The sequence below is a fragment of the Trachemys scripta genome, chromosome 3 (assembly GCF_013100865.1).
Source record: "Trachemys scripta elegans isolate TJP31775 chromosome 3, CAS_Tse_1.0, whole genome shotgun sequence".
NCBI lineage: Eukaryota > Metazoa > Chordata > Testudines > Emydidae > Trachemys > Trachemys scripta.
The window spans coordinates 158,206,377-158,232,760 of record NC_048300.1 but is presented as its reverse complement, the minus strand read 5'-3'; the positions used below and the strand labels follow the sequence as shown (position 1 = coordinate 158,232,760).

General features: G+C 41.3%; 1 protein-coding gene and 1 long non-coding RNA gene across 4 annotated transcripts in view; one reads left to right on the top strand and one right to left on the bottom strand.

Moving 5' to 3' along the window:
* The window catches only part of BMP5 (bone morphogenetic protein 5), a 73,055-nt gene extending 70,248 nt beyond the window's left edge, over positions 1-2,807 (bottom strand). Inside the window, exons 1-2 of one of the 2 annotated variants that reach the window (XM_034766299.1) lie at positions 2,185-2,807; positions 1,610-1,977 (exon numbers count right to left, since the gene is read on the bottom strand). In XM_034766299.1, the coding sequence (XP_034622190.1) occupies positions 1,610-1,977; positions 2,185-2,216 (400 nt within the window). In that variant the 5' untranslated portion in view covers positions 2,217-2,807. Of the gene's footprint in view, positions 1-1,609 lie in introns of both variants that reach the window. The other variant, XM_034766298.1, reaches the window with a different exon arrangement.
* Positions 1-26,384, top strand: part of LOC117875217 — a 33,585-nt gene that overhangs the window by 2,911 nt on the left and 4,290 nt on the right. The window contains exons 2-3 of one of the 2 annotated variants that reach the window (XR_004645218.1): positions 15,126-15,180; positions 22,894-22,945. This is a non-coding gene — a long non-coding RNA (uncharacterized LOC117875217). Of the gene's footprint in view, positions 1-15,125; positions 15,181-20,395; positions 22,302-22,893; positions 22,946-26,384 lie in introns of those variants that run through there. The other variant, XR_004645217.1, reaches the window with a different exon arrangement.

The window sequence follows — 26,384 nt, the reverse complement described above, 5'->3', positions numbered from 1 at the left end:
GTGGAATTTTAACTTCAAATGCTGTAGAGTACTTTTTGTGAGTTGTATCATGTTGCCAATAATTTTTAAACTAATAAGCAGATAATATAGAAGTATAATATTTAGAAAAACCCTGGAAAGGAACTGAAAAAATAAGTTTTTTTCTGAAAAAAAAATTCTTTTGAAAAAATAAGTTTTCTTCTGTTCAACTTGTTGACTTCTGGGAACAAAAAATGTAATTAAATTAATGTATTAATTGTATTTGGAGTTGCAGATATATGTTGCTGTTTTTGTAAAAAAAAAAAAAAAAAGTTTTGAAAATTGAGCACACTAACCTGCCAACTATTTAGTGAGATGTAATTTTATTATTATGGCAACTGAACTCTAGGGTGTCATTTTCCTACAAATTCTGGTAGCTAAGAAGGTTAGTGATTAGAGACATGTTCAATCCTGCTGCAGGTTTTAGTAACCTGGAAGACTAAAAAGCTTATCACACATTTTAATGTGCATTTCAGAACATGGGCCAATATTTAAAAAGTTACCATAATAACTATTACTCTGGAAAGCAAGAGAGTTTATCACATCTTTTACAGCACTTGTAGAAAACTTTCAGGTTTTCATTTACACTCTTTTGCTACTAAAGTCAAATTAGAAGTTGTATAAATAGTGCTGTCAGGCTTGCAGCATATTCCTTTTTTATTTTTAGAGATTGTAAAAATAGTGAGTAAATTAAATGAATTGTTTGCAACATTCTTAATGAAATTTAAGTTGCCTATTCTAGTTAAGAAATGTGCAATTGATGTTTTGTTTGAATTATGTAATGCTTCATAACTGGTAAACATGTTGCTACTCAAGATCAAATATAATTGGGTTTCATCCATATACCTTAATTAACATACACTTTCAAAAGTCCTGGAACTGTTCTTTTTGACTTGTTTCTGGTATGAAATATTATATCTATTATTTATGTTATAAATAAACACACAAAAGACCTAACCCAGGTTTCAGGCACCCTGACAAAACACTAAAAATACAATCCTTGTTACAAAATAGAAATAACAAAAAATCAGCAGCAGATGCCACAAAATCCAGCCATCCAGCTGAAAAGATAACAAAAATTTGACATTTACCAACAGAAAAAATAAACAAAAATAACCTTCTCTTGTTAGAAATGGTTTGATTCCCCACCCTCTTAACATTCTAGCCTTTAAAATATTAACATCTGATGTTTATTTATGTTTGAGCTTTACATAAAACGGAGGGGGGAAATAACCCACCAATACACATACGAGTTTGATTTTTTTTTTTTTTTTAGTTTAAAAAAAATGGAGCTGGCCTAAGGCTAGCACTTTCATTACATCAATGAAAGAAGGAAAACAGAAGCCAGGAGAGGGGAGTTATAGAAACTGACTTTATATAAACAGTGAGAAAAACCTTTTTCCATGGCCACCTACAATGTAGCTACTTTACCATTAGTACAATTTCTATTTTATTAGTAGTACAACTTCTAGGGCCCAATCCTGTTTTGTATATACAAGCTAATCTCCCATTGGGAGATTTGCCTCTGTACAAACTACAGGATCAGGGTGCTAGTTTGTCAAACAGAGCAGAAAAAAATGTTTAGACATACCTAAATTGACAAAGCTCATGACCATGTCGGCATCATTCAGAAAGTTGGTATCACGCAGGCTGGCTAAGGGAGGACTCTGTGTGGTCAGGGGGGTCATGCGAGATAATTGTATTCTCCGTGAGTATCCATTTGGAGATGCGGAGTATCCTTTTCTTACCCCTCTGCTCTCTCCTCCCATTGATTCCCTCAGTGAATACGCCAGTTCCTCAGTATCCTCTTCATTTGTCATGGCATTGTACAGGTCCAGCATGAAGAGGGGTGCAGAAGAAGCCTGCTTTCCAGGTGAAAATGGTCTAGGTCTGTGAGGTAAACCCAAGATAGAGAGAATCTCTCTCTGGATCTCCCTTCTTTCATGGTTCCGCAGCCTCCTGTAAATAAAACTTGAATGGACATGATTGTCTCCCAAGCCTCCCTGTGCATGACCCACTAGAACCCAGCAATTCCAGAGCAAGCCCAGGAAAGCTTTGAGTGCCATTAGGTTCATTGTTGAAAAGAAAAAGAACAAAAATATTTCTCCTGCTTATTCTGAGCTCCTATGAGGTCTGCTTTACCAGTGGCTGAAAAACAAAATTTACCTATTCTTCATGTCAATGTCATCTCTAAACATAACATCTTTGGTGATTCTCCCCTGCCCGCCGTTTAAATATTATGGAATGTGTCAGGTTGCAGTTATTTCTAAGAAAGCTGAAATTCAGACTTCCAATTTTCCACTGTTGTTATCGTTTTTTCTGCATTTATGGAGCAGAAGACCAGTATTTTGTCAGCTGACCTAGGCATTCCTATTAAAAACCTTAGATAACCAGGTCTTTAGTTCAGGGTTGTGTTAGCAAGAGCTGATCTTCTGATACACTGTAGTTGCCAGAGTTATCTTCTCTTGTTATTCTGAGTTCTTCTCACACCTTGCGCTCTTTCCAAGATAAAGTCCTGAGTCACAGATTTGTCTCGATCTGTACCTTGGTAGTATAATTTATATTTGTCCAGCAGCCTGGTGATAACTTTAACATCTTTTGAATCACCTTAGTATAAACTAATTCTAAAGCATGTACTAATCTAATTCATATGTTTCCCTGAATTTACTTGAAAAAACTTCTGTAAATCCATTCAACCCCAGTCAGCTTCTTAACTGTTATTTCCAACTCTAGCAGGCACAAATATAACAGCTCTCTTCAACAGAGATCTAAAGACTAATGTAAGCACAACCCTGCTGGGAAAGAAGAGGCTTCTCATTGTAATTTGAAACGGGCAAAGCAAAAAAGTCCTTAACCCTTCTGCTGCCAGACAAAGCTTCACCCCCCCAGGACCCCAATGTACAGTAATATATGTAAATTGGCTACATACCTATTTTGACATTTACAAACAGCTTCTAGAAAACCCCAGCTCTATCATTTAGCTTTACTTTAACTACGTCCTAAATTTGTTTATGCTTCTAATATAAATCTTTGAGTCTGCAAATTAGAAAATTTGAATATGACACACTCAATCACATGACATATTAAATTAGGATCTCATTCGGAGAAGTGATTATATTTTAAGATGCTTACGTAAATAGAGATTACCTTTTTTTAAAAAAAAAAAAAACCTGTAGGATAATTTATCAATTAAAGCTCAATTTATTTCTCTGTTTAGCTGAAAATTAACAGAAGGCAATCTAAATTAATGTCAGCAAGCAATATATTCAAAATGCACATAGTTAATGGTGTAATTATACATTATTGCTAATTACAAATTACAACCTATGTAATCATTTGTTTAAAATGTATTTTGTATAATAAATGACTGTACTGCATTTCCAAGTAAAAGTCCAGAACTGAGATTTAAACTCATAGCCTGCTACCAATAAACTATTTCTCCAATTTAGTATAACTGGCTAGAAAGCTAAACAGCTACTCACAAATGCTTTAATTGAAATTATGGTTCTTGTCTCGACTTTATTAAGGCCTGCACCTTGGATTTTCATATAATTTACACAAAAATCATAGTGTTGTGTGTCACTATTGCTTAAAATTACTTGCAGCCAGTAACCTCCTTCTTAAAATTTGGTTTAAGCATTAGGGAAATTTCCCTTGATGAGGGGGAACAACTGGAGAGTGAAATGGGGGCAAGAAGAAATAGAACCAAAAAAATGAAAAAAGTTACTGAAATGCCGGACATCAAAGGAAAAATAGGTTCCTAAATTGCCTTCAGGCAGCTTTCACTCATGTGACCAGCACCTACTCAGCAGATGACCATAGTTCTCAGTGAACTTACGAGCATTACAGAAATGATATTTTTTTCAGAGTAGTAGCCGTGTTAGTCTGTATCCGCAAAAAGAAGAACAGGAGTACTTGTGGCACCTAATGAGCCACTCATGAACAATTTCTCTAGTACAGTGGGCACAAACAAGCTTTTCTCATACGTTCTAGTCCATATTCTGCCCCTGGGGCCCAATTCAACTGCCATTAAAGTATATTGAACACTTTCCATTAAATCAAGGACCCATTCAAGGCAACCCCAGGCACCCCCATTGAGTTCAGTAGGGTTTACGGACATTGCCAGGGGAAGGATTTATCCTATAATGGGACTGCTACAATTAACACCGAAGTTGATGACAAAATTTTTAGTCCTTTATGGGAGAATGATCAGGACCCTACTGAGATCTTTTTCCATTTATTTTCCCTCAGCAACCATTTGCTGTGTCCGCTATAAAGTAAATCTCAGTTTGCATTTAAGTTTGAGCTCCCATTTGTCCTATTCACAGGGGCATAATGGTGCCTAGGATGTTATTGTAGACCTGGCTCCATTATATCTCTCGTAAACTTGCTTATTTCTCTTTTCCACCAAAATGGCCCCATTTTTCTCTAGAGAGACAATCTTTTATAAGACCAACTTCTGTTGGTGAAAAACACAAGCTTTCAAGTTTACACAGAGCTCTTCTTGTGAGTAAGCACAACAGCTTGTCACTTTCACCAACAGAAGTTGATTCAATATATTCATTCATCTTGTCTAATATCCTGGGACCAACATTGCTACATCATTTTTTTCCCTCTAAGCATTCATAAAAGGTCTTGGATGGATTGCCCTGGAGACTTGAGTGAGACAATGTAGGAAGTTTGTACTGCTGCCTGCTGCCCCTTAGACAAGCTGAAGGTTAAAGTGCCTCAAGCACAAACCCAGTCAGTCAATCTTTGGTTTCTCTCCTGCGAGTACCAACTAATGTTCTCAGTGGTGAGGTTGCTTTTTAATTATGTAAATAGCTGTCTGATAGGAATCAGAATAATCATATAAACCACTAATCATACAGCTGATGGTGACAATTTCAGTCACTATCAAACTAAGTCAGAAGCAAACACTTGATCTACATATGAAAGGTTACCTACTCTGAGCCAGCAAGTCCACTTGACTAGAACTTTTAAAGAAAAGCCTTTAATTTTTATCAGAACAAACACAACATCCTTCCATAACAAGTTCATGTTCTACGACAACAGACATTTACCACAGATATCTCACACATGGGGTGCCAGAACCCTTCAGCTCCAAAAATTAAAGGGTCTATTAGTTGAGCTAAAGGAAATCTCCTGCAGCAGTTAAGGTAGAAAAGGTCCTTTCCTTATATCTTCTGTAGGTGGATTGGCTAGCAAATGGAGACATCACACACAAATCTAGTATACTGGTGTCTTTTATTGGCAAGTCTTCTTCTTAGTTTATGCACAACATGCCTCAAGTGGCACATGACCAGGATTCATCACCGAATTTGGTCCGCTGGCTGGATTATTAGCTTGCCCGGGCCGGATACTGACAGGGAGTGCGACGAGAACGCTGATCCATACCCCCCCAAGTTTTGACTACAGATGAAACAAGAAGTGATGTTTGGCTCTGGATTGGGTTGAGGTGAGGATTCAGGTTCAACATCAAATTAGTGCTAGGATTCATATTTTATGACAACATAATCTTGTGAGCTGTTTGCATGAGATTTCAGTTTAAAAGTAATGGAAACTGTATGAAACCAACTAATTTCATAACATTTTAGCTGCGTTCAAATCAGAATAGGAAACTAGGCCCCTGGTGGTTTTGTATCTGATCCAGAACCAAAACTGCAGCAGTGTGTTTGAATCCAAAATTCAGATTACTTTGGATTTGAGGTTCCAGTTTTGGCTCTCTCTAAAATCAACAATCCTCATTCTGAAATATAAAGATGCACAGTTTGATCATCTTTCATCCCCAGGGGTTCAACTTGGAATTTACATAGGAGAGCATGTAAGCAATCTCTCTCCAGACCTTGCAAATGGCAACATTAGCATCATCGGTGTGTTCAGATCACACTACAACTTGGATGACATTAAGAAAAAATAATAAATCCTGGGAATCCCTGTGTTCAGGAAATAGCCATTCACAGATTCAGGATACTTGGCCATAGCATTTCAACAAGTGAAAATTCTTAACTCTGCGGCGAGTTACTGAAGTCATTGGATATGTCATTGTTTTTATGTGAGGACACGGTTTGGTGCTTAGAAATATATGCAGCCAGTGGCTGCCAAGAGGAGCACTCTGCTGGATTCTGTATATCACATTGGATTACAGGAACAGATCATAGCAATGGTTCTCTATAAATAACTGTGTTTTGCCACATTTAAAATAGAGGAAATCATGGTCCCTTTCCCACATGTTTAAAATTTATATCAGTCACAGAGAATACAGCTCAGGGCCCAATCATCCTGTCTATTCTATGCATGCAACCAATGGGATAGATCCAGCGTCCAGATCTGTATTATACATAAAATGAAGGTCCAACCTTAAAGCAGTGCAAGTTTACTCTTTGTTGGTATACTTGTTCTCTCTCATGAGTTGGGGTTAAAAAAGGAAGAAGAGACTTTTATGGAGAGATTTCACTACCCAGGGGGAAAACATCTGAAGAACAAGGAGAGGGTGAGATTTCCAAGTACAAGAGGCAGCATGGAAGGAAGACTGGCATATATATTAAGTGTATTTAGAGATAGCATGTCTGCCACACTCTTACTGGGATAGGATCATTCCATAAAGTGCATAGAGTATCATCAAACTGAAAAATGCATGTGTGTTACACCACCACCACCACCAAACTTGGACCTACTTGCAATGGCAAGGAGAGGTTGAATTGCAGGTTCCTGTGTTGGACATGTTAGACAGCTCAGGAATAAAATCCACAAAACTGCTTTCAATTGGATCTCAACAGAAATGGATAGTTTGTGTTAAGTTGTATTTTTACTTTCTGTACAAATGAAACAACTGCTCTGCATAGGACTGCACTTGCGCTATGCATGGAACTCTGAAAGGGAATTCTGCTGGCAGAGGAGAGAATATGATCTATGTTGGAATTTTTAATTATATTTAATGAGTCAGAATAAATTGCTGGGATATTGCTGAAATTAACTGCTGGAGACAAGTGAAGCAACATACCCATATAAACATTGTTCATTCGGGAGGATCCCAAAGCATTTAAGAGTTACATATAGTGGATAGGGATAACTTTATCTGCCACTACATCACAGCAGGAAGAGGAGGATACCATATTAAATTTTAACCACAAGGGAAATTTAGAGTAGGCTTTGGCCTTGAAATGTTACCAGGAGATATTTCTGCTATCCGTATTGTTATGAGTACCATCATGGAATCAATAAGAACCACATGGAATCAATAAGAACCACAAGTAGAAAGGACCTCTATGTCTTGTTTTATTCAGATGAATGCATTGCACCACAGTGCCCACTACATAGAGGCATTGGTTCAATACTGACTCATAGCTGAGTGCCACCAACTCAGTCACCAACACAACTTCCTAGAGGAACTTACGTTTTCTCTACAGGTTTCTCATCCAATTCTTATAAAGTTCAGACAAGTTCACAGCCCTGCCTATGTGGTATGTCTCCAGGCATTTTATAGAAAGCATATAACAGAATAAGTCGTCTTTGTTTCAATCTACAGGCAAAGAAGGACCTCTAGCTTAAAATACAATAATCTGTGAGAGTTGTTCTATGTAGAGCTCCATGCACTATGCTGTAAAAGCCATCAGCATGGTGTTGTCTCTATTATAAAAAACACCACAATATTTTTAAAGTTTCAAGAGTCAGAAAATGTTTTGCAATGTATAAAATGAGCCCTTTTAATCATATTTTGTTTGATGATTAAAAAAATGGAAGCTTTCTTTCACAAATATTCTTTGCAATACTTGAACCACAGAACATACAATTAATAAAACGATCTATCATCCAAGCATTGTCATTTGCATATTTTAGAAACCAAAAGAGCTTCCAGTAACCCCCTTTGGTTTCCAATAAGGCTCTAATTAGTAAAAAGAATTGCACAATGGCAAATGCAAAACACTTGGACGTGGAAAACATTTGTAAGTAGCAGTGCATAGCTCTTTTTACAAAGTTTATGCTTGGCTTAGCCTTAAAAAAAATTTCTTGTGCCCCAGCTGCAAACTGGTACCTGTTAGACTCATTGTCCTCTGGCTGTGCCATATCCTTTCTGTTACGCCAATGCTGTCCTAATTTCTGTGTCAGGGACATCCTCCAGCTTGTGCTCTGCGTCTTCCTTTGCTTTTTCATTCTTTACTGTGCAATATATTAAATGACTGTGTTAATAAATCATAGCTCGTTAGTTTGAATGTCTGTGTCACACTATTAATCTTCTCTTGAAATTCTTCATTCTAAAATTCCAGGATTTTTTCTCCATTGTGTATTCTACCTGAGTACTCTACCTATCTCTTTAGCACCTTTCATGGAAATATTTTGATATGACTGTTTCCCACTCTCTTTTTGCCCTACAAACTTTTGGTCTTATTGTTTTTTCTATAGGTTGCTTGTGTGCCCTCTCTTATTTTGCTGCCTTACACCTTCCCACCGTGTGTTTCTCTCCTTTACAGAGTGTTGCACTGACGTGTTCTCTCTAATTCCATATGCACATGTCCATTTGTTTTCTACTTTCTTAACTTAAACCCTTTCCCAGCATAACTCTTTCCTTTCTCCCTCTTCCTGCCCCCACATCTCTTCTACTCTTTCTAACATCTCTGGAGACAGATGTAATTTTCTATTTTTTCTTTTTTTTCTTTTACAATTTCCCTTCTCCCTTGTTTAGCAACACTTTCCTCCTCTTTTTGTAATAGATCAGCATTCCTCGAAGCATAGAAGGAGCTGTGGCTGCAATACTTTCAATTAGTTGTACTACCATAAGTAACACAGCTGACCTGTGCCTCGGTTCCCTATCGTAAAATGGAGATAATACTTTCCCTACCTCAAAGAATATTGTGAGGATAATTATATTAAAAATTGTGAAGTACTTTGAGACCTACTGAAGAAAAGTGCTATATTATTAATTATTATTAAAGGCTTAATCGCCCCATGCGGTGCAAAGAATATTACCAGAGGAAAAGAGGTGCATAAAAGTGTATAATATTAATGGGACACAACACACACCCTAAAATCTTTGGATTATGCTGACTGAGCTTTGTGAACAGGTTTCTTTGGGCATCATCAACAGTAAACCATTCCCAATGAAGGGACCAGGGTACAAAATACCTGTACAGCAGCTTTGGGACAATACACAAAAGTGGTATCACCGAAAACACAACCAAAGTATGCAATCATGTGAAATGCCCATGTGCTGCACGAAAAGGGATTTTTGTAGGCACAGTACTAATACTGACACAGGAGGGCAGGGGTTATTATTATTAATTATTTGTACTATGATAACACCTAAAAGCCACAACCAACATCAGGACTCCATGATGCTAAAAGCTGTATAAACACATAGGGACAGACTAGAAACCATTCAGTGCAGGAACTGTCTAGTTCAACAAGGCACACAGAGGGGGTGAAGTGGCTTGCCCAGGTCACACAGCAGTTGGCAGGGCTGAGAATAGAACAGAAGGGTCCTGAATCCACAGCCACTGAATCATACTGTCTCTCCAGGGCATAGTGCCCACATGCAGCAGGATGGGGACCATCTGCCACATGTGATCAAACTTATTTCACCATTGTTAGGCAGGTGTTGCTAAAATTAACTGTCAATACTTGGGTTGATGAAGTTTGTCAGCACAGCTGCTAAAAGTACAGGACTGGAAGTCAAGAGGTCTGGGTTTGTTCTATTCTATCATTGGGTGATCTGTCGTTGCCCCAGTTTACTTCCTCTGTAATAACAGAGAAAATATTCACACACTTTTGTAAAGTGCCTTGAAATTTGCAGATGAAAATATGAAAATTATTAGCAGCTACTGACCCTCCATTCACATAGCTGGTGTTGTGAAGTTGGGATTTACAGAGCCATTGCATGGTTATGGCACAGAATCTAATACCCTTCACCTACCTGAGACACCCAGGTAAAGAACCCATGGCCGAGAGTAGAGTAATCTGTTCCCCACCCCCTTCCCCAAAAGATTTAGGAAGGATAAAGATTAATACCACTGGCCCATCTCAGGAGAGTAAGAAAAGCACAAGTTACTCTAAGCAACAGGCTAATTATTTACACGTACAGGCTGCGTCCTTGCATGGTCAAAGAACGATCCCAACTTCCATATCTGAAACTACACCATAGTGTAAACACTGCATAATCACACAGATCTGCCCTTATTTATATTTCTATAGCCTCACAAACTTCAGTGCTGTTGACCTGGCATTTTAGTGGGTATGAGCTGTGCATCATGGAAGAACCGCAGACTAGGACTGTCAATTAATCGCATTTAACTCATGCAATTAACTCAAAAAAATTAATCATGATTAATCACACTTATAACAATTGAAATTTATTAAATATATTTTTGGATGTTTTTCTACATTTTCAATATTGATTTCAATTACAACACAGTAATTGCACAGTGCTCACTTTATATTATTATTTCTGATGATCATTTTACAGTGCATATATTTGTAAACAAAAGAAATAGTATTTTTCAATTCACCTCATACAAGTACTGAAGTGCAATCTCTTTATCGTGAAAGTGTAACTTACAAATGCAGATTTTTTTGGTTACATAACTGCACTCAAAAACAAAACAATGTTAAACTTCAGAGCCTACAAGTCCACTCAGTCCTACTTCTTATTCAGCCAATCACTAAGACAAACAAGTTTACAAGTTTGTTTACATTGATGGGAGATACTGCTGCCCATTTCTTATTTACAATGTCACCTAGAACTGAGAACAGGTGTTCGCATGGCACTTTTGTAGCCGGCATTGCAAGGTATTTACATGCCAGATATGCCTCGGCCACCATTCCAGAGGACATGCTTCCATCCTGATGATGCTCTTTAAAAGAATTAATTACTTAGTGACTGAACTCCTTGGGGGAGAATTGTATGTCTCCTGCTCTGTTTTACCTGCATTCTGCAATCTTTCATGTTATAGCAGTCTCTGATGATGACCCAGCACATGTTCATTTTAAGAACACTTTCACAACAGATTTGACAAAATGCAAAGAAGTACCAATGTGAGATTTCTAAAAATAGCTACAGCACTTGACCCAAGGTTTAAGAATCTGAAGTTCCGTCCAAAATCTGAGAGGGATGAGGTGTGGAGCATGATTTCAGAAATCTTAAAAGAGCAACACTCTGATGTGGAAACTACAGAACCCGAACCACCAAAAAAGAAAATCAACCTTCTGCTGGTGGTATCTGACTCAGATTATGAAAATGAACATGTGTCAGTCCACACTGCTTTGGATCGTTATCGAGCAGAACCTCTCATCAGCATGGAAGCATGTCCTCTGGAATGGTAGTTGAAGCATGAAGGGACATATGAATCTTTAGCGCATCTGGCACGTAAATATCTTGCAATGTGCCATGCGAATGCCTGTTCTCACTTTCAGGTGACATTGTAAATTAGAAGCAGGCAGCATTATCTCCTTCAAATTGTAGCCAACCTTGTTTGTCTGAGTGATTGGCTGACCAAGAAGTAAGACTGAGTGGACTTGTAGGCTCTAAAGTCTTACATTGTTTTGTGTTTGAATGCAGCTTTTTTGTACATAAATCTACATTTGTAAGTTCAACTTTCATGATAAAGAGATTGCACTACAGTACTTCTATGAGGTGAACTGAAAAATACAATTAATCGTGATTAATTTTTTAATTGCTTGACAGCCCTACCATATACATGTAAAAAAAATCCTAGACTGAGACTTTAAAAAGCATTTCTACTTTGAAAAGTGACTGGCTTCAGGGGTTTCCCTGTTGCCTCAATGATTGCAGATCAAATTCATCCAGAAAAGTATCTTTGCCTGTTAATTAACTGCCTTCCTGCAAATAGAGCCTTGGATCTGAAAATGAAACTGGGTTTTTTCTGTTCATGCCTTATCAAGGAGAGCAGGTTATGCAATGGAAACTTAATTAACGATTCCATTGATAATGCACAAGTAGGTATAGCTCATGTCCAGCAGCAATGTTGGCTTGGAGTGCTAGCAGAGTGAGCAGAAATTATGAGTACACTCAGGAAGTAGGTCTAATCTTTTCAGAGTCTCTTTTCAGAGTACAACCACACTAGAATATTCTCTCAGTGGGCCCTACGTTCCCTGGCTGTGTAAAAGTCTGCACAGGAACAAATTAATGATGATATTCCACAGCACTGTAATGTGTGGCCTTGGAAAAGTATTCTCCTTCCCTGTTCTATGGGCTCAGCAGCGATGCAGAAGGGCTAGGGCATGGAGACTACATGGAGGCCAGTGAGCTGCAAAGAAACCTCAGCCTTTTTGTTTCCATGACAGCCATAATAGGCACTTCTCCAATAATGGAAGCACAACCAGCTTGCAACCCTTCTGGCATTGGAATCTGGCCAACACCAGTCTCCAGTGGGGGCCCAAAGAGTACAGAGGTAGGAGGTTGTACCAATCAATCAATCATCTTATCTTCCCTGGATATTGTTCTACATAGGCTGCAGAATGTCACAAGTCACTTGATCAATAATAATTTGGAATTTAAGTCAGGCAGTGCTGTTTGATTGACTGACCATGTGCCTGAGGGACAGGAACTCTTGAGTTCCAATCCTGGCTCATACAATGACTTGCTATGTGGCCTTGAGTTACTACTGAAACTCTCTTTGTCCTAGTTTCACCATCTGTAAAATGGCAATATTCATACCTCTCCATTCTCAGGGGTATTGTGAGGTCTGTTTTCATGTATGTGTGGATCTTTGAAGAGGTAAAATCCTATGTAAGAAGCAGTGAAGGATTCTAGTCCAGTTTATGAACAGATGCAGTTTTAAAAAGCAACTATGTTTATGTTACAGGATGGATAGAAAGCTTCTGAAACCATAAAATTTCTGGTTTGTTAAGTGCGCTCCTAAAAAAAATATAAAGATGACCAACCACATTTTTTTTTCAACAAAAACAAACACAAAACCCTAAAAACTTCTTGGTCTGAAACCTTCCATGCCAAGTTTCAGTCCAGAATGATTTTTTACGGCTGAGTTATAAATTGCTTAAAAATGGGGTTTATAATGGAAACGGTGACAGACTTAACTATGGCGGCACTAGCAGGCGCCAGTATAATTACAGTCTTCTCAGGACATAACTTATTACAGGCTACACAGCAGAGCCAGTATTTTGTATTTTAATTAAGAAACCTGGATTTTGTTTGTAATAATTGACTGTTATGCTGCCCCTCTTGCCAGGATACTCTTGTAAAAGAGACTCTTGCCTCAAGTGGTCTTTCCTGGTTAAATTTTTTTTAGAATTTAGTATTATTGACTGGATTATTCCATATATTTTATAGCTCCTTATTAGCTGTCTTTTGGTAACTTCAATTGTCCAATATTTCCTGTAGGGAACATTTTCATTCCACTCATCTGTGACTAGATAAAGTTTGCAGTTTAGATTGTTAAATAGTTTAATCCTCCAATACGCAACTACCTGCCTGGTCCTGTACCACACAAGTCTTTTAAGGGGAAAATAAATTTTTGACTATACACTACTATTTATAACTTTGTTATTAACTTTGTTATTTGAGGGCAATCTTTGAGGTAGAGAGCAAAAGGACTACAGAAATTCTGTTAACTAATGATATGACTGCTGTATAAAACTCTTATACACTGCTTTGGAAAATGTATCCTTATGCATCCTGCTGTGTATTGTCCATTGTTGAGATACACTGGATGTTTTTATGTTCCTGGTGCTAAACAATATTTACTTCTCACACCTGATGTCATTTTGCATATGGCATTCAAATAGACTAGGAATCATACAGGGTAAAATTTGTTTTATTAGGATGAGCTTGAAAAAGAATGGGTAATTGAAAGAGCTGTTCCTTGTGAATATTGAAAGAAATGCTGCCACCTTTTGGTTATACAGACTAGTCACATGACACGAACATTATTTTGCAGCTAATTGAATGGCAGTGTTCAGCTTTAATAACAATGTTTTTGTTTCCATTAATAGTAGTTTTTGGTGTGTTTATATACGGTAATTTGTCAGACTTCAAAACCTGCGCCTTATTTATTTTCAACTAATTTATTATTGTTGGTGTGCATCCCCAACCTTCTCCAGCACCTCTTAACATTTTCATGCAAATGCTTTCAATTCTTTATGACTAAATCTGCCATAAACAGGCAGGTTTGTAGCTTGGGACAACTAAAATCAAGTGCATGAGTATGTTCATGGGATGGGGAAAATGTGTGCTGTAGGGAGAAGCGGAGACTGTGTGTATGGGTAACACACTTCAGAGATTGAAACAGCAGGGGAAGTAATTACTGCTAACATTACCAGACTATCAGATAGTGAATATGAGAAGGGGGGAGTTCCTTTAACATTTAAAAAAAATCTCAGACTAGAAACTATGGGGCAGATTGTCTGCTGGGTCCCCTTTCACTGGGTGCAGCAGAGAATTGTGATGCTGGTAAACCAAGTGCCAGCTCTGGCCAAGGCCATAGGCTTTAGCTAAGAACTGATGAACTCATAACTGGAAGCCAAACCAGCTCACCTATATGTTATTTTTGTTCAAAACTGATATGTTTTATAAGAACGTATTTAGTGTTTACACTATGAAATGCTTGTAAATTGCTGCATGAATTAATCGCACTTGTAATATCTGTATTCCATGCTATAAGGAACTATGTACGTTTTGCTTTACCACTTTGAAAATGTTTGCTCTGCACTTGTGAACCCAGGCATGGGAACTGTCCCCCTCCCCCTCCCAATCCAGGAGAACTATCAAAAATTAAGTGGACATTATAAGCCAAAAGCTCTATTAATTGACCCATCCACCCATGGAGAACTATGTGCCTCATCCCATCGGTTTATATACTGGAAGAAGGAAATAAAAATAGTTGACATAAAGATTTTTCATCTCTTTGCTGTTTGAACTCTCAGAGGGCCAGAGACATTAAACTAAGGCAGAGATCCCTAGGGTTTGCCACTACTTCTGCCATGAAAGACACTTTGAATTGACATATTACCAAATCTCTGTCATCTTTAGGAACCATATATGGTAATTCATGAGTGTGTATATGTTTGCTTGCTTTAACCTGTAAATAACTCATCTCTTTTTCTTAATTAATAAACCTTTAGTTCATTTATTACAGGACTGGCTACAGGCTTTGTCTTTGGTGTGAGATCTAAGATACAAATTGATCTGGGGTAAGTGACTATTCTCTTGAGTATTTTGTGACTTTTGGTGTAAGTGACCATTTATCACCAAGCCCAACTTGCCTGGGTGGCAAGATAGACTGGAGAGTGTAACCCACACACTTTCTGGGTCTGGTGTTCTGTCTCATATAGTAGCACTGAGACAACTTAGAGAGATTAATGAGTCTGCTCTACAGCCATGTGACTTTTTGCCCATGCAGTAGAGGCTCATGCATTTAGCTCCAGAGGTGCCAGGTTCGATCGCACCTCCCGATGACCAGGGTCTGTTGGTGTTACAGACAGTCTCAGGGGACGGTCTGTGGGTATGTCTACACTACGAAATTAGGTCGAATTTATAGAAGCCGGTTTTATAGAAATCGGTTGTATACAGCCGATTGTGTGTGTCCCCACATAAAATGCTCTAAGTGCATGAAGTTGGCGGACCGCGTCCACAGTACCGAGGCTAGCGTCGACTTCCGGAGCGTTGCACTGTGGGTAGCTATCCCACAGTTCCCACAGTCTCCGTCGCCCATTGGAATTCTGGGTTGAGATCCCAATGCCTGAATGATGCAAAACAGTGTTGCGGGGGGGTTCTGGGTACATGTCGTCAGGCACCTGCCCCTCCATCAGAGCAACGGCAGACAATCGATTCGCGCCTTTTTACCTGGGTTACCTGTGCAGACAACATACCACGCCAAGCTTGGAGCCCGCTCAGCTCAGCTCACCATCACCATATGTCATCTGGGTGCCGGCAGACGTGGTACTGCATTGCTACACAGCAGCAGCTAATTGCCTTTTGGCAGTAGACGGTGCAGTATGACTGGTAGACTTCATCGGCGATCTGGGGGCTGGCAGACGTGGGACTGCATTGCACACAACAGCAGCCCCTTGCCTTTTGGTAGAAGATGGTATATTATGACTGGTATCTGTCATCGTTGAACTGCAGTGGCTGTCAATCATGGGTACCTGGGCAGTCTCGATGATGATGGCTATCAGTCGTAGTATGCTATTTTCTGCCAAGCACCCAGAAGATGCCAAGGGCTATCAGTCATGCTGCACCGTCGTCTGCCAGCTTAAGATGTAAAAAATAGATTTGTTCTGTATTCATTTGCTTCCCCTCCCTCCGTGAAATCAACAGCCTGCTAAACCCAGGGTTTTGAGTTTAATCTTTTGGGGGGGGGCATTCTGTGTGACAGTTGTTTGTGTTTCTCCCTGATGCATAGCCACCTTTCTTGATTTTAATTCCCTGTACCTGTACGCCATGTCGTCACTCGGCCCTCCCTCCCTCCCTCCTTCCCCTAGTCCGTCAGATACTAGTTTCGCGCCTTTTTTCAGACCAGGCGCCATAGCTAGCACTGGGATCATGGAGCCCGCTCAGATCACCGCGGCAATTATGAGCACTATGAACACCACGCGCATTGTCCTGGAGTATATGCAGAGCCAGGACATGCCAAAGCAAAACCAGGACCAGCCGAGGAGGCGATTGCAGTGCGGCGACGAGAGTGATGAGGAAATTGACATGGACATAGACCTCTCACAAGGCACAGGCCCCAGCAATGTGGAAATCATGGTGTTACTGGGGCAGGTTCATGCCGTGGAACGCCGATTCTGGGCACGGGAAACAAGCACAGACTGGTGGGACCGCATCGTGCTGCAGGTGTGGGACAATTCCCAGTGGCTGCAAAATTTTCGCATGCGTAAGGGCACTTTCGTGGAACTTTGTGACTTGCTTTCCCCTGCCCTGAAGCGCCAGAATACCAGGATAAGAGCAGCCCTCACAGTTGAGAAGCGAGTGGCGATAGCCCTGTGGAAGCTTGCAACGCCAGACAGCTACCGGTCAGTCGGGAATCAATTTGGAGTGGGCAAATCTACTGTGGGGGCTGCTGTGATCCAAGTTGCCAGGGCAATGAAAGACCTGGTGATATCAAGGGTAGTGACTCTGGGACACGTGCAGGCCATAGTGGATGGCTTTGCTGCAATGGGATTCCCAAACTGTGGGAATCCCACAGTGGGGCCATAGACGGAACCCATATCCCTATCTTGTCACCGGAGCACCAAGCCAACGAGTACATAAACCGCAAGGGGTACTTTTCAATGATGCTGCAAGCCCTAGTGGATCACAAGGGACGTTTCACCAACATCAACGTGGGATGGCCGGGAAAGGTACATGATGCTCGCGTCTTCAGGCACTCTGCTCTGTTTCGAAAGCTGGAGGAAGGGACTTTCTTCTCGGACCAGAAAGTAACTGTTGGGGATGTTGAAATGCCTATCATGATCCTTGGGGACCCAGCCTACCCCTTAATGCCATGGCTCATGAAGCCGTACACAGGCAGCCTGGACAGGAGTCAGGACCTGTTCAACTACAGGCTGAGCAAGTGCCAAATGGTGGTGGAATATGCATTTGGACGTTTAAAAGCGCGCTGGCGCAGCTTACTGACTCGCTCAGACCTCAGCGAAAAGAATATCCCCATTGTTATTGCTGCTTGCTGTGCACTCCACAATATCTGTGAGAGTAAGGGGGAGAAATTTATGGTGGGGTGGGTGATTGAGGCAAATCACCTGGCCGCTGATTACGCGCAGCCAGACACCAGGGCGGTTAGAGGAGCACAGCAGGGCGCGGTGCGCATCAGAGAAGCTTTGAAAACGAGTTTTGTGACTGGCCAGGCTACGGTGTGAAACTTCTGTTTGTTTCTCCTTGATGAACCCTCCGCCCCCCCCCAGCCAGTTCACTCTACTTCCCTGTAAACCAACCACCCTCCCCTCCCCTCCCCACTTCGAGCACCGCTTGCAGAGGCAATAAAGTCATTGTTACTTCACATTCATGCATTCTTTATTAATTCATCACACAACTAGGGGGATAATTGCCAAGGTAACCCGGGATGGGTCGGGGAGGAGGGAAGGAAAAGGACACACTGCATTTTAAAACTTTAACTCTTATTGAAAGCCAGCCTTCTGATGCTCGGGCAATCATCTGGGGTGGAGTGACTAGGCAACCGGAGCCCCCCCCACCGTGTTCTTGGGCATCTGGGTGAGGAGGCTATGGAACTTGGGGAGGAGGACTGTTGGTTACACAGGGGCTGTAGCGGCGGTCTCTGCTCCTGCCGCTTTTCCTGCAGCTCAACCATATGCTGGAGCATATCAGTTCGATGCTCCAGCAGCCGGAGCATTGACTCTTGCCTTCTGTCTGCAAGCTGACACCACCTATCATCTTCAGCCCACAACTTGCTCTGTTCATCCTGCGATTCAGCCCGCCACCTCTCCTCTCATTCATATTGTGCTTTTCTGTAGTCTGACATTGACTGCCTCCACGCATTCTGCTGTGGTCTATCAGCGTGGGAGGACATCTGGAGCTCTGTGAACATATCGTCCCACGTTCTCCGTTTTCTCTTTCTAATGTTCAATAGCCTCTGTGAAGGAGAAACATTTGCAGCTGGTGGAGGAGAAGGGAGAGGTGGTTAAAAAAAGACACATTTTAGAGAACAATGGGTACACTCTTTCATGTTACATTTTGCTGTTCACATTACACAGCACATGTGCTTTCGTTACAAGGTCGCATTTTTCCTCTTATAGTGAGGGCCTGCCGGTTTCGTGTGAGAGATCACTCACGCAGTGCCAGGCAACAGATTTCGGCTTGCAGGCAGCCATGGTAAGCTACAGTCTTTTGGCTTTTTTAACCTTCTTAACATGTGGGAATGGTTTCAAACAGCAGCGCCCTCATTTCCCATATCAAGCATGAATTGGGTTGGCCATTTAAAATGGGTTTGCAATGTAAAAGGAGGGGCTGCGGTTTCCGGGTTAACATGCAGCACAAACCCAACTAACCCCCCTCCCCCACACACCCAATTCTCTGGGATGATCACTTCACCCCTCCCCCCACCGCGTGGCTAACAGCGGGGAACATTTCTGTTCAGCAGAGCAGGAACGGACACCTCTGAATGTCCCCTTAATAAAATTGCCCCATTTCAACCAGGTGACCGTGAATGATATCACTCTCCTGATGATAACAAAGAACGATAAGGAATGGATGTTGTCTGCATGCCAGCAAACACCAGGACCATACACTACAATGCTTTGTTATGCAATGATTCCAGACTACGTGCTACCTGCCTGGTGTGGTAAAGTGTCCTACCATGGCCGACGGAATAAGGCAGCCCTCCCCAGAAACCTTTTGCAAAGGCTTTGGGAGTACATGAAGGAGAGCTTTCTGGAGATGTCCCTGGAGGATTTCCGCTCCATCCCCATACACGTTAACAGACTTTTCCAGTAGCTGTACTGGCCGCGATTGCCAGGGCAAATTAATCATTAATCATTAAACACGCTTGCTTTTAAACCATGTGTAATATATACAAAGGTACACTCACCAGAGGTCCCCTGTGTGCCCTCAGGGTCTTGGGTGAGTTTGGGGGTTACTGGTTCCAGGTCCAGGGTGATAAACATATCCTGGCTGTTGGGGAAACCGGTTTCTCCGCTTCCTTGCTGCTGTGAGCTATCTACATTACCTCCATCCTCATCTTCCTCATACCCTGAACCTGCTTCCCTGTGTGTTTCTCCAGTGAGGGAGTCATAGCACACGGTTGGGGTAGTGGTGGCTGCACCCCCTAGAATGGCATGCAGCTCCGCGTAGAAGCAGCAAGTTTGCACCTCTGCCCCGGACCTTCTGTTTGCTTCTCTGGCTTTGTAGTAGGCTTGCCGTAGCTCCTTAATTTTCATGCGGCACTGCTGTGCGTCCTTGTTATGGCCTCTGTCCTTCATGGCCTTGGAGACCTTTTCTAATATTTTGCCATTTCGTTTACTGCTTCGGAGTTCAGCTAACACTGATTCATCTCCCCATATGGCGAGCAGATCCCGTACCTCCCGTTCGGTCCATGATGGAGCTCTTTTGTGATCCTGGGACTGCATCACGGTTACCTGTGCTGATGAGCTCTGCGTGGTCACCTGTGCACTCCACACGGAGCAAACAGGAAATGAATTTCAAACGTTCGCGGGCCTTTTCCTGTCTACCTGGTCAGTGCATCTGAGTTGAGAGTGCTGTCCAGAGCAGTCACAATGAAGCACTGTGGGATAGCTCCCGGAGGCCAATAATGTCGAATTCCGTCCACACTACCCCAATTCCGACCCACTAAGGCCGATTTTATCGCTAATCCCCTCGTCGGAGGTGGAGTAAAGAAACTGGTTTAAAGGGCCCTTTAAGTCGAAAGAAAGGACTTCGTTGTGTGAATGTGTCCAGGCTTAATTAGATTTAACGCTGCTAAAGTCAACCTAAACTCGTAGTGTAGACCAGGCCTGTGACTCCATGGCAAGATTGTTATAGTGATCCCAGGAGTTCATGTTTAGTACTGGGTTGGTGAAGTCTAATTATAAAACATACCACCAGTTTGCTCTTAGGTAGCCACTCACGGTTGTGAGCCACTCCAGACATGATTGGTTGGCTCCCTGATCTCTCTACCTGGCTGAGGCTGCTCTAACATGCAGCAGGTACTTGGCTATGTTTCCCAAGAGACACCCACCAGCTGGAGAGAGCCAGGATACATTATGGTCCAACCACTCCCTCTAACATTCTCCCTGTACCAGGGAGAATGGCAAAGGAGCTAACCCGAGAAGTTCCCCATACCAAGAGAACCCTCAGCAAGAGGGTTACGGCCAGTCTCTGCTCTTTGTGCCTTCTGAGTGGTGCAAAAGAAACAGAATACTGACAAGAACGTGTCCCTATATCATTTGAAAAAACAAAATAGCTGAAGATGTCTGCAGGCAAATATTAATCAGGGCTTATACTTATAATTGTTTAAACCCATCAAAGACCTTTAGCTGTCCTTAAAATTACTATGAAAAAAAAAATAGTGCTATTACTATGGGCAAGCAGCTGAAGACTGAAGTACAATACAACTTGTTTATAATATGTCCTCTGTGCACAGATTTGCAGAAAAGAGAATATAAATAGTGAACTGAAGTTCCACAGATAAAATATGATGAGCTTTAAATTCCATAGAAAATTCACAGAAATTTTATCAAATGGTTTCTGCAAAATATCTGTAGCAACTGGTTCCTCTCTACCAGCTAATGATCATGATAGAATTGATTTCAATTGCAATGAGTAAGGGAGGAAAGTGCTGGAAAGCTCATTTCAGTGACAGGGTTCTGCTCAGCACCCAAGTATTAGAAGTCAATCAATAAGCCATGGAGTACCAGGGAACATTCAGCTAGAAACATGAGAATTAAAACATCTCACAAGAGTCCCAGTAGGAGATTATGGCCTTTCCAGTGGAGAACAGCAAATCCACAGGATTCTGTAGATTTTTTTCTGAGATGCAGATTTCCAGTGGCCTTAATCATGAGAAAAAGAGAGGGTTTTAAGATGAGATCTAAGGTATGGAAGTGACTCACTTATTCGGAGAGTTCCAGACAGATGATGCAATGTAAGCAAAAGAGAACTCTCTGTCTGAGAGGAAGAGACAGAAAGGAGCATGTGGAGAATGAAGTGATATGAGGTCAAGGAAATAGGGTGGAGTAAGTCCATGGAGATTTTTGAAAGCCAGGAGAATAGTTATGGAGTTGATTTGGAAACTGATAAAGAAGCATTTTGACAACGTAACTGCAACCGTAGGTTCGCCTTCATTGAGATTCTTTACTGGTTATACACTAGGACAAATTTAGGAAATCAGAGCTAATGGACAGATTGACAGACAAAGGAGATGTGGAAGTAAAAGAAAGTAAGAGACTTAGGATAATTTGAAAACTTCTAGCCTTTGGAGAAAAGCTCACATCTGAGTTCGAGAGAATGATAGTGGATTCAGAGATGTTGAACAAGCGCTACCTTTTGTACCCAAAAGCAAAAACTTCAGTCTTTGAAGCATTCAGTAGTGTGAAGTTAGAGTGTAACCAGGATTTAGCAGACAAGAAAAGAAGAGTGAAAACCAAAAGACCAGTTAGTAAATTGAGGGAAACTGAACTATTATCCTAACAGGAGTGAGGTCCAGACAAGGAGCTAACAGTGAGGTGCACCAGAGACAGAAGACAGATAAAGAAGGAGATGATGAAGATGTAAAGATCACCGGGAGAAGACAGACTAAAGGCCTCTATTGAAATGAGAGTGAAATAGTCTATAACAGAAATGCTGACAATAGAATACACTGGAGGTAAGGACAAAGGCTTTATTTGACTGAATTAGACTAAAGTTTCAGATTCTGTAAAGTATTACTTGGAGTTTCTGAAAAGACCAACCAAAAATTTCTTCATAAATAAAGAAGGTTGATGACTGAGCACTCAGCAGGAAGTTAGGAGCCAGATTATGTGTCATTAGCTATTATAAAACTTATGTTCAGGTCCTGCAGCAATTCTCATTTTCAAACTTCAATCTCATCCACTTCCAAGGACAACTTTATTTATTTATTTTTTATTTATTTATTTAAAAAATACACAAGCATGCCTAGCTGTATGCAAGTGCAAAACATAGTTTCTGTTCAGCTGGAATTAGCTTGGTGACTTCTGTCATACAATGGGATGGTGACAAACAATAGAGCCAATCATGCAGTCCTTATTCAAGTAATGCTTTTAATTAAGTTGGGAGTTTTTTCTCTCCACAGACTGTAGAATTTGGAATAGTTTCATTATTCAGTCACAGATGAATGATCTCCTATCGTTTATTGCATGGCTCTGGAGTTGTGGTTCAAACACTGTCCGCTTGGCTAGTAAGATAATTCTGTCCTTAATGCACTGTTTCTCTCTTAGGTAGTGAGCTACTGGAGACTTTCAGAGGGTTTGACTTGACTTGGACTTAAAGGTATGTTGTTACAATGTTTTAGCTAACACGTTCCTGGCTAACCCATTGTAACAGCACTCTGACCCCAATCCAGCACATGCTTAACATCAATTAAAAGGACTGTTTATATGTTTCAGTATCTTGCTGCAACATGGCCAAAATCTATGCTGTTGTATTAGACAACAGCTGTAGTTGGCCCCAACTGCAAGGAAAGACAGATCACAGTTTCAAACCTCAGGGAGTTTCATACAGCAAGTCATAAGGAGATGGAAAGCAGTTAAAAGCTGAGCCTCTGAAGAGGCAGGAGATGCTGACTGAGGGCCAGCCAGCCAGAAGCAGAGGCTGTAGGGCTGCAGTCTGCCTCATGCAGCCTAATGCTGGGGAATGTCTGGGACAAAGGGGAATCATTTTGGCCCTGCTGAGGACATGGTTGGTTAACAGAGGAACTGTAACTTGGTGACACTCTCAAAGAGTGTGTGTTTGGGGGAGAAAGGAGGGAGAAATCACAAGACTCTGCCCCAAGAAAAGTACAAGCTCGAGCCTGTGGAAGGGGTGCCCTTTGAGGAAACAAAGAGAGAAGTCAAAAGAAAAAGCTCACCTTGGAACCAGAACATAGTCCATGATAATTTCATGGTGAGATGAACTATTCAATGCAATACTCATAGAAAACTTATTCAGTGAATATTTCGGCCTAAATTCTACTAATTTTCTGCCATTTAGTAAATACGACTCATCTGCTATGTTGTTTGCAGTGTTGTTGTAGCTGTGTTGGTCCCAGGAGCTATTAGAAAGAGAAGGTGGGTGAGGTAATGTCTTTCATTGGACCAACTTCTCTTGGTGAAAGAAGAGCTTGAAAGCTTGTCTTAACAGAAGCTGGGCCAATAAAAGATATTGCCTCATCTGCTGCAGGTTGTTTGACAATTTTTTCATCCAGTTGACAAACTTATCAGCAATCACTTGTAAAAGGAAATCCCATTGTTCGTTTTATTGGTAGTTATAAGGGCAGTTAAGAATTGGAGTAATTTCACTCCCATGCTCTCTGGACTAAGGCCATGTCTACACTACCCACATGTCTGACTACGGGGATGTGTGAAGAACAATGCACACCAAAGTGCTGGGCTGTAACTCCCCTCTATGGGCTGTGTGAGCGCAAACTAAAAGCATTCCTAATTTGCTTTCATGTAGTCCTCTTCAAACAGGACTACATTAATATCAAGTAGGAACCTTATAGTTCATGCACACAGCATCCATACAGGGGTAGTTATAGCCCAGCACCTTGTCTGAGGTGCAGGGCATTAGTAGCAACTTGAAATAGCTAACACTTTAATTATGTTATCACTAGCAAAACAAGGCAAAGCCATTATTTAGCTCTCTTCCTACTTCACACATAAATTTGCCCTGAGGTGGCCAAAATAATTTAGAGATGATATCTGAATATTATTTTTGTTCTTAGCTAAACCAGATTTTGTTTCATTTGCACAGTTTCCTGCTGGCAGCTACTGCAAAACTTAATAGTCTAAATAGATTGTGCCTCATTGTTTGCTAACTTTGGTTTAGGAACACCGGAAGCTCCATAGAAGTGGGGAGGGCCCACCAGCACCTGAACTGTGGCCCCCGTCCCCCGCTCCTTTCCCACGAAGCCCCCACTCTGCCCCTTCCACCAGGCCTGACCCCCTGCTCCACTCCTCCTCAGCTCCGCCTCTTCCCATGAGGCCCCATCCCTGCTTGCTCCTCTCCGCCCTCTCTCCCTGTCACTCGCACTTAAGGCAGGTAAAAAAAGTCACGGGGCAATGGCCTCTCAGCTCCCCCCGTTCCAGTGTCTCTGCCTTGGTTACTTGTTAATGGACCACCTTATCCCAGGCAGTGACTTCATGCCCATTTCAAGTGTTGAACCTGGATCCTGGCAACACGAGACAGGAAGGGAAAGGAACACATGGCATCTGAACTGATGTCCCAAGGAAGGGGCAGGACTTGGAGGCACTGTGTGTGTGCAAAAGTTCCATGTGTCTTGCTCCTCACATTCAGAGGACGTTGATGGTTGGAGATAAGCAAATCAGATTCAGTTCCTACCAATGGGGATTTTCTTTGAGAGAAACACCAAAGTTTACCTTAGAAAATATTTGATATTGTTTCATTCTCAGCACTGTTTCTCGCACCAACAGGATTTCTAAGTCCTTCTTGTCTAAAATGCCTTCCCCACTATAAAATTTTCTATATTCCTGCCCATCTGGCACATATAATGTACAGTGCAAAGGTTATACAAATACATAAATGAGATTATCATACCTGGCAAATTATAACATTTTTGCAGATACCTTACATGGTATATCTGGCATAACTCATGGCAATTTTATAGTACTGGTATTCATAATATCCTAAAGTGTCCCCCAGATTCCATACAGTGTCACAGCCCCACTAAACTCTATCCTTTAGACCAGGATAAGGGAAGACTTCTTAGTTCATTCAGTAAGAGGCCCAGTGTATTGAAGGCCGATTGGATGAGACAGATGTCAGCTTCCACTTAACTCTGGAGAGGTCTTTGACTAGCCAGTCATCGAGATACGGAAATATGTGGACTCCGTTTTTTCTGAGAAATGCTGCCACCACTGCCCTACACTTGGTGAAAACTCACAGGGCAGCTGAGAGGCTGAACAGGAGCACTGTGAACTGATGCAGACTTTAGTTCACTATGAACCTTAGGAAACATCTGTGGCCACAAAAGATCAAGATGTGGAAGTAAGCATCTTTTAGATCGAGGGCAGCATACCAGTCCCCGGGATCCAGTGAGGGAATGATGGAAGCCAAGAAAACCATGCAGAACTTTAAGTTCTTGAGATACCGGTTGAGATGGTGATACAAGAGGCTTTTAAATGCTCTATGCTGTGTAAGGAACAGTACCATGGAAAGCAGTCAGGCCATGCAACTGTAAACAGACAAAGAGGAGCAGAAAACATCACAGAAATCACCTCCCCCAGTTAACATAACAAAAGGTGGTGACAGTATCATAATGCTTAAACATGCATAGAAATGTAGTTAGTTTGAGATCTAAGGCTTTTTGATAAGTAATAAATATCGATAGTTTATATCTAGAAATCCAAAATGGTGACCGCAATGATTTTAAATAAATAAAAAATAAATAAAAATAAATTAATGGAGATATCCTATCTCCTAGAACTGGAAGGGACCTTGAAAGGTCATCAAGTCCAGCCCCCTGCCTTCACTAGCAGGACCAAGTACTGATTTTGCCCCAGATCCCTAGGTGGCCCCCTCAAGGAGGGGGCTCACAACCCTGGCTTTAGCAGGCCAATGCTCAAACCACTGCGCTATCCCTCCCCCCCATTCTGATGTCTCTTTTATATTAGAGACATCAAAATGGAGGATTCAGACTAAATTGACCAATATCAGACAGGAGATTAGGGTGACAAAGTTCAACAGGGTGGGGCTGAACTTACTACAAAAC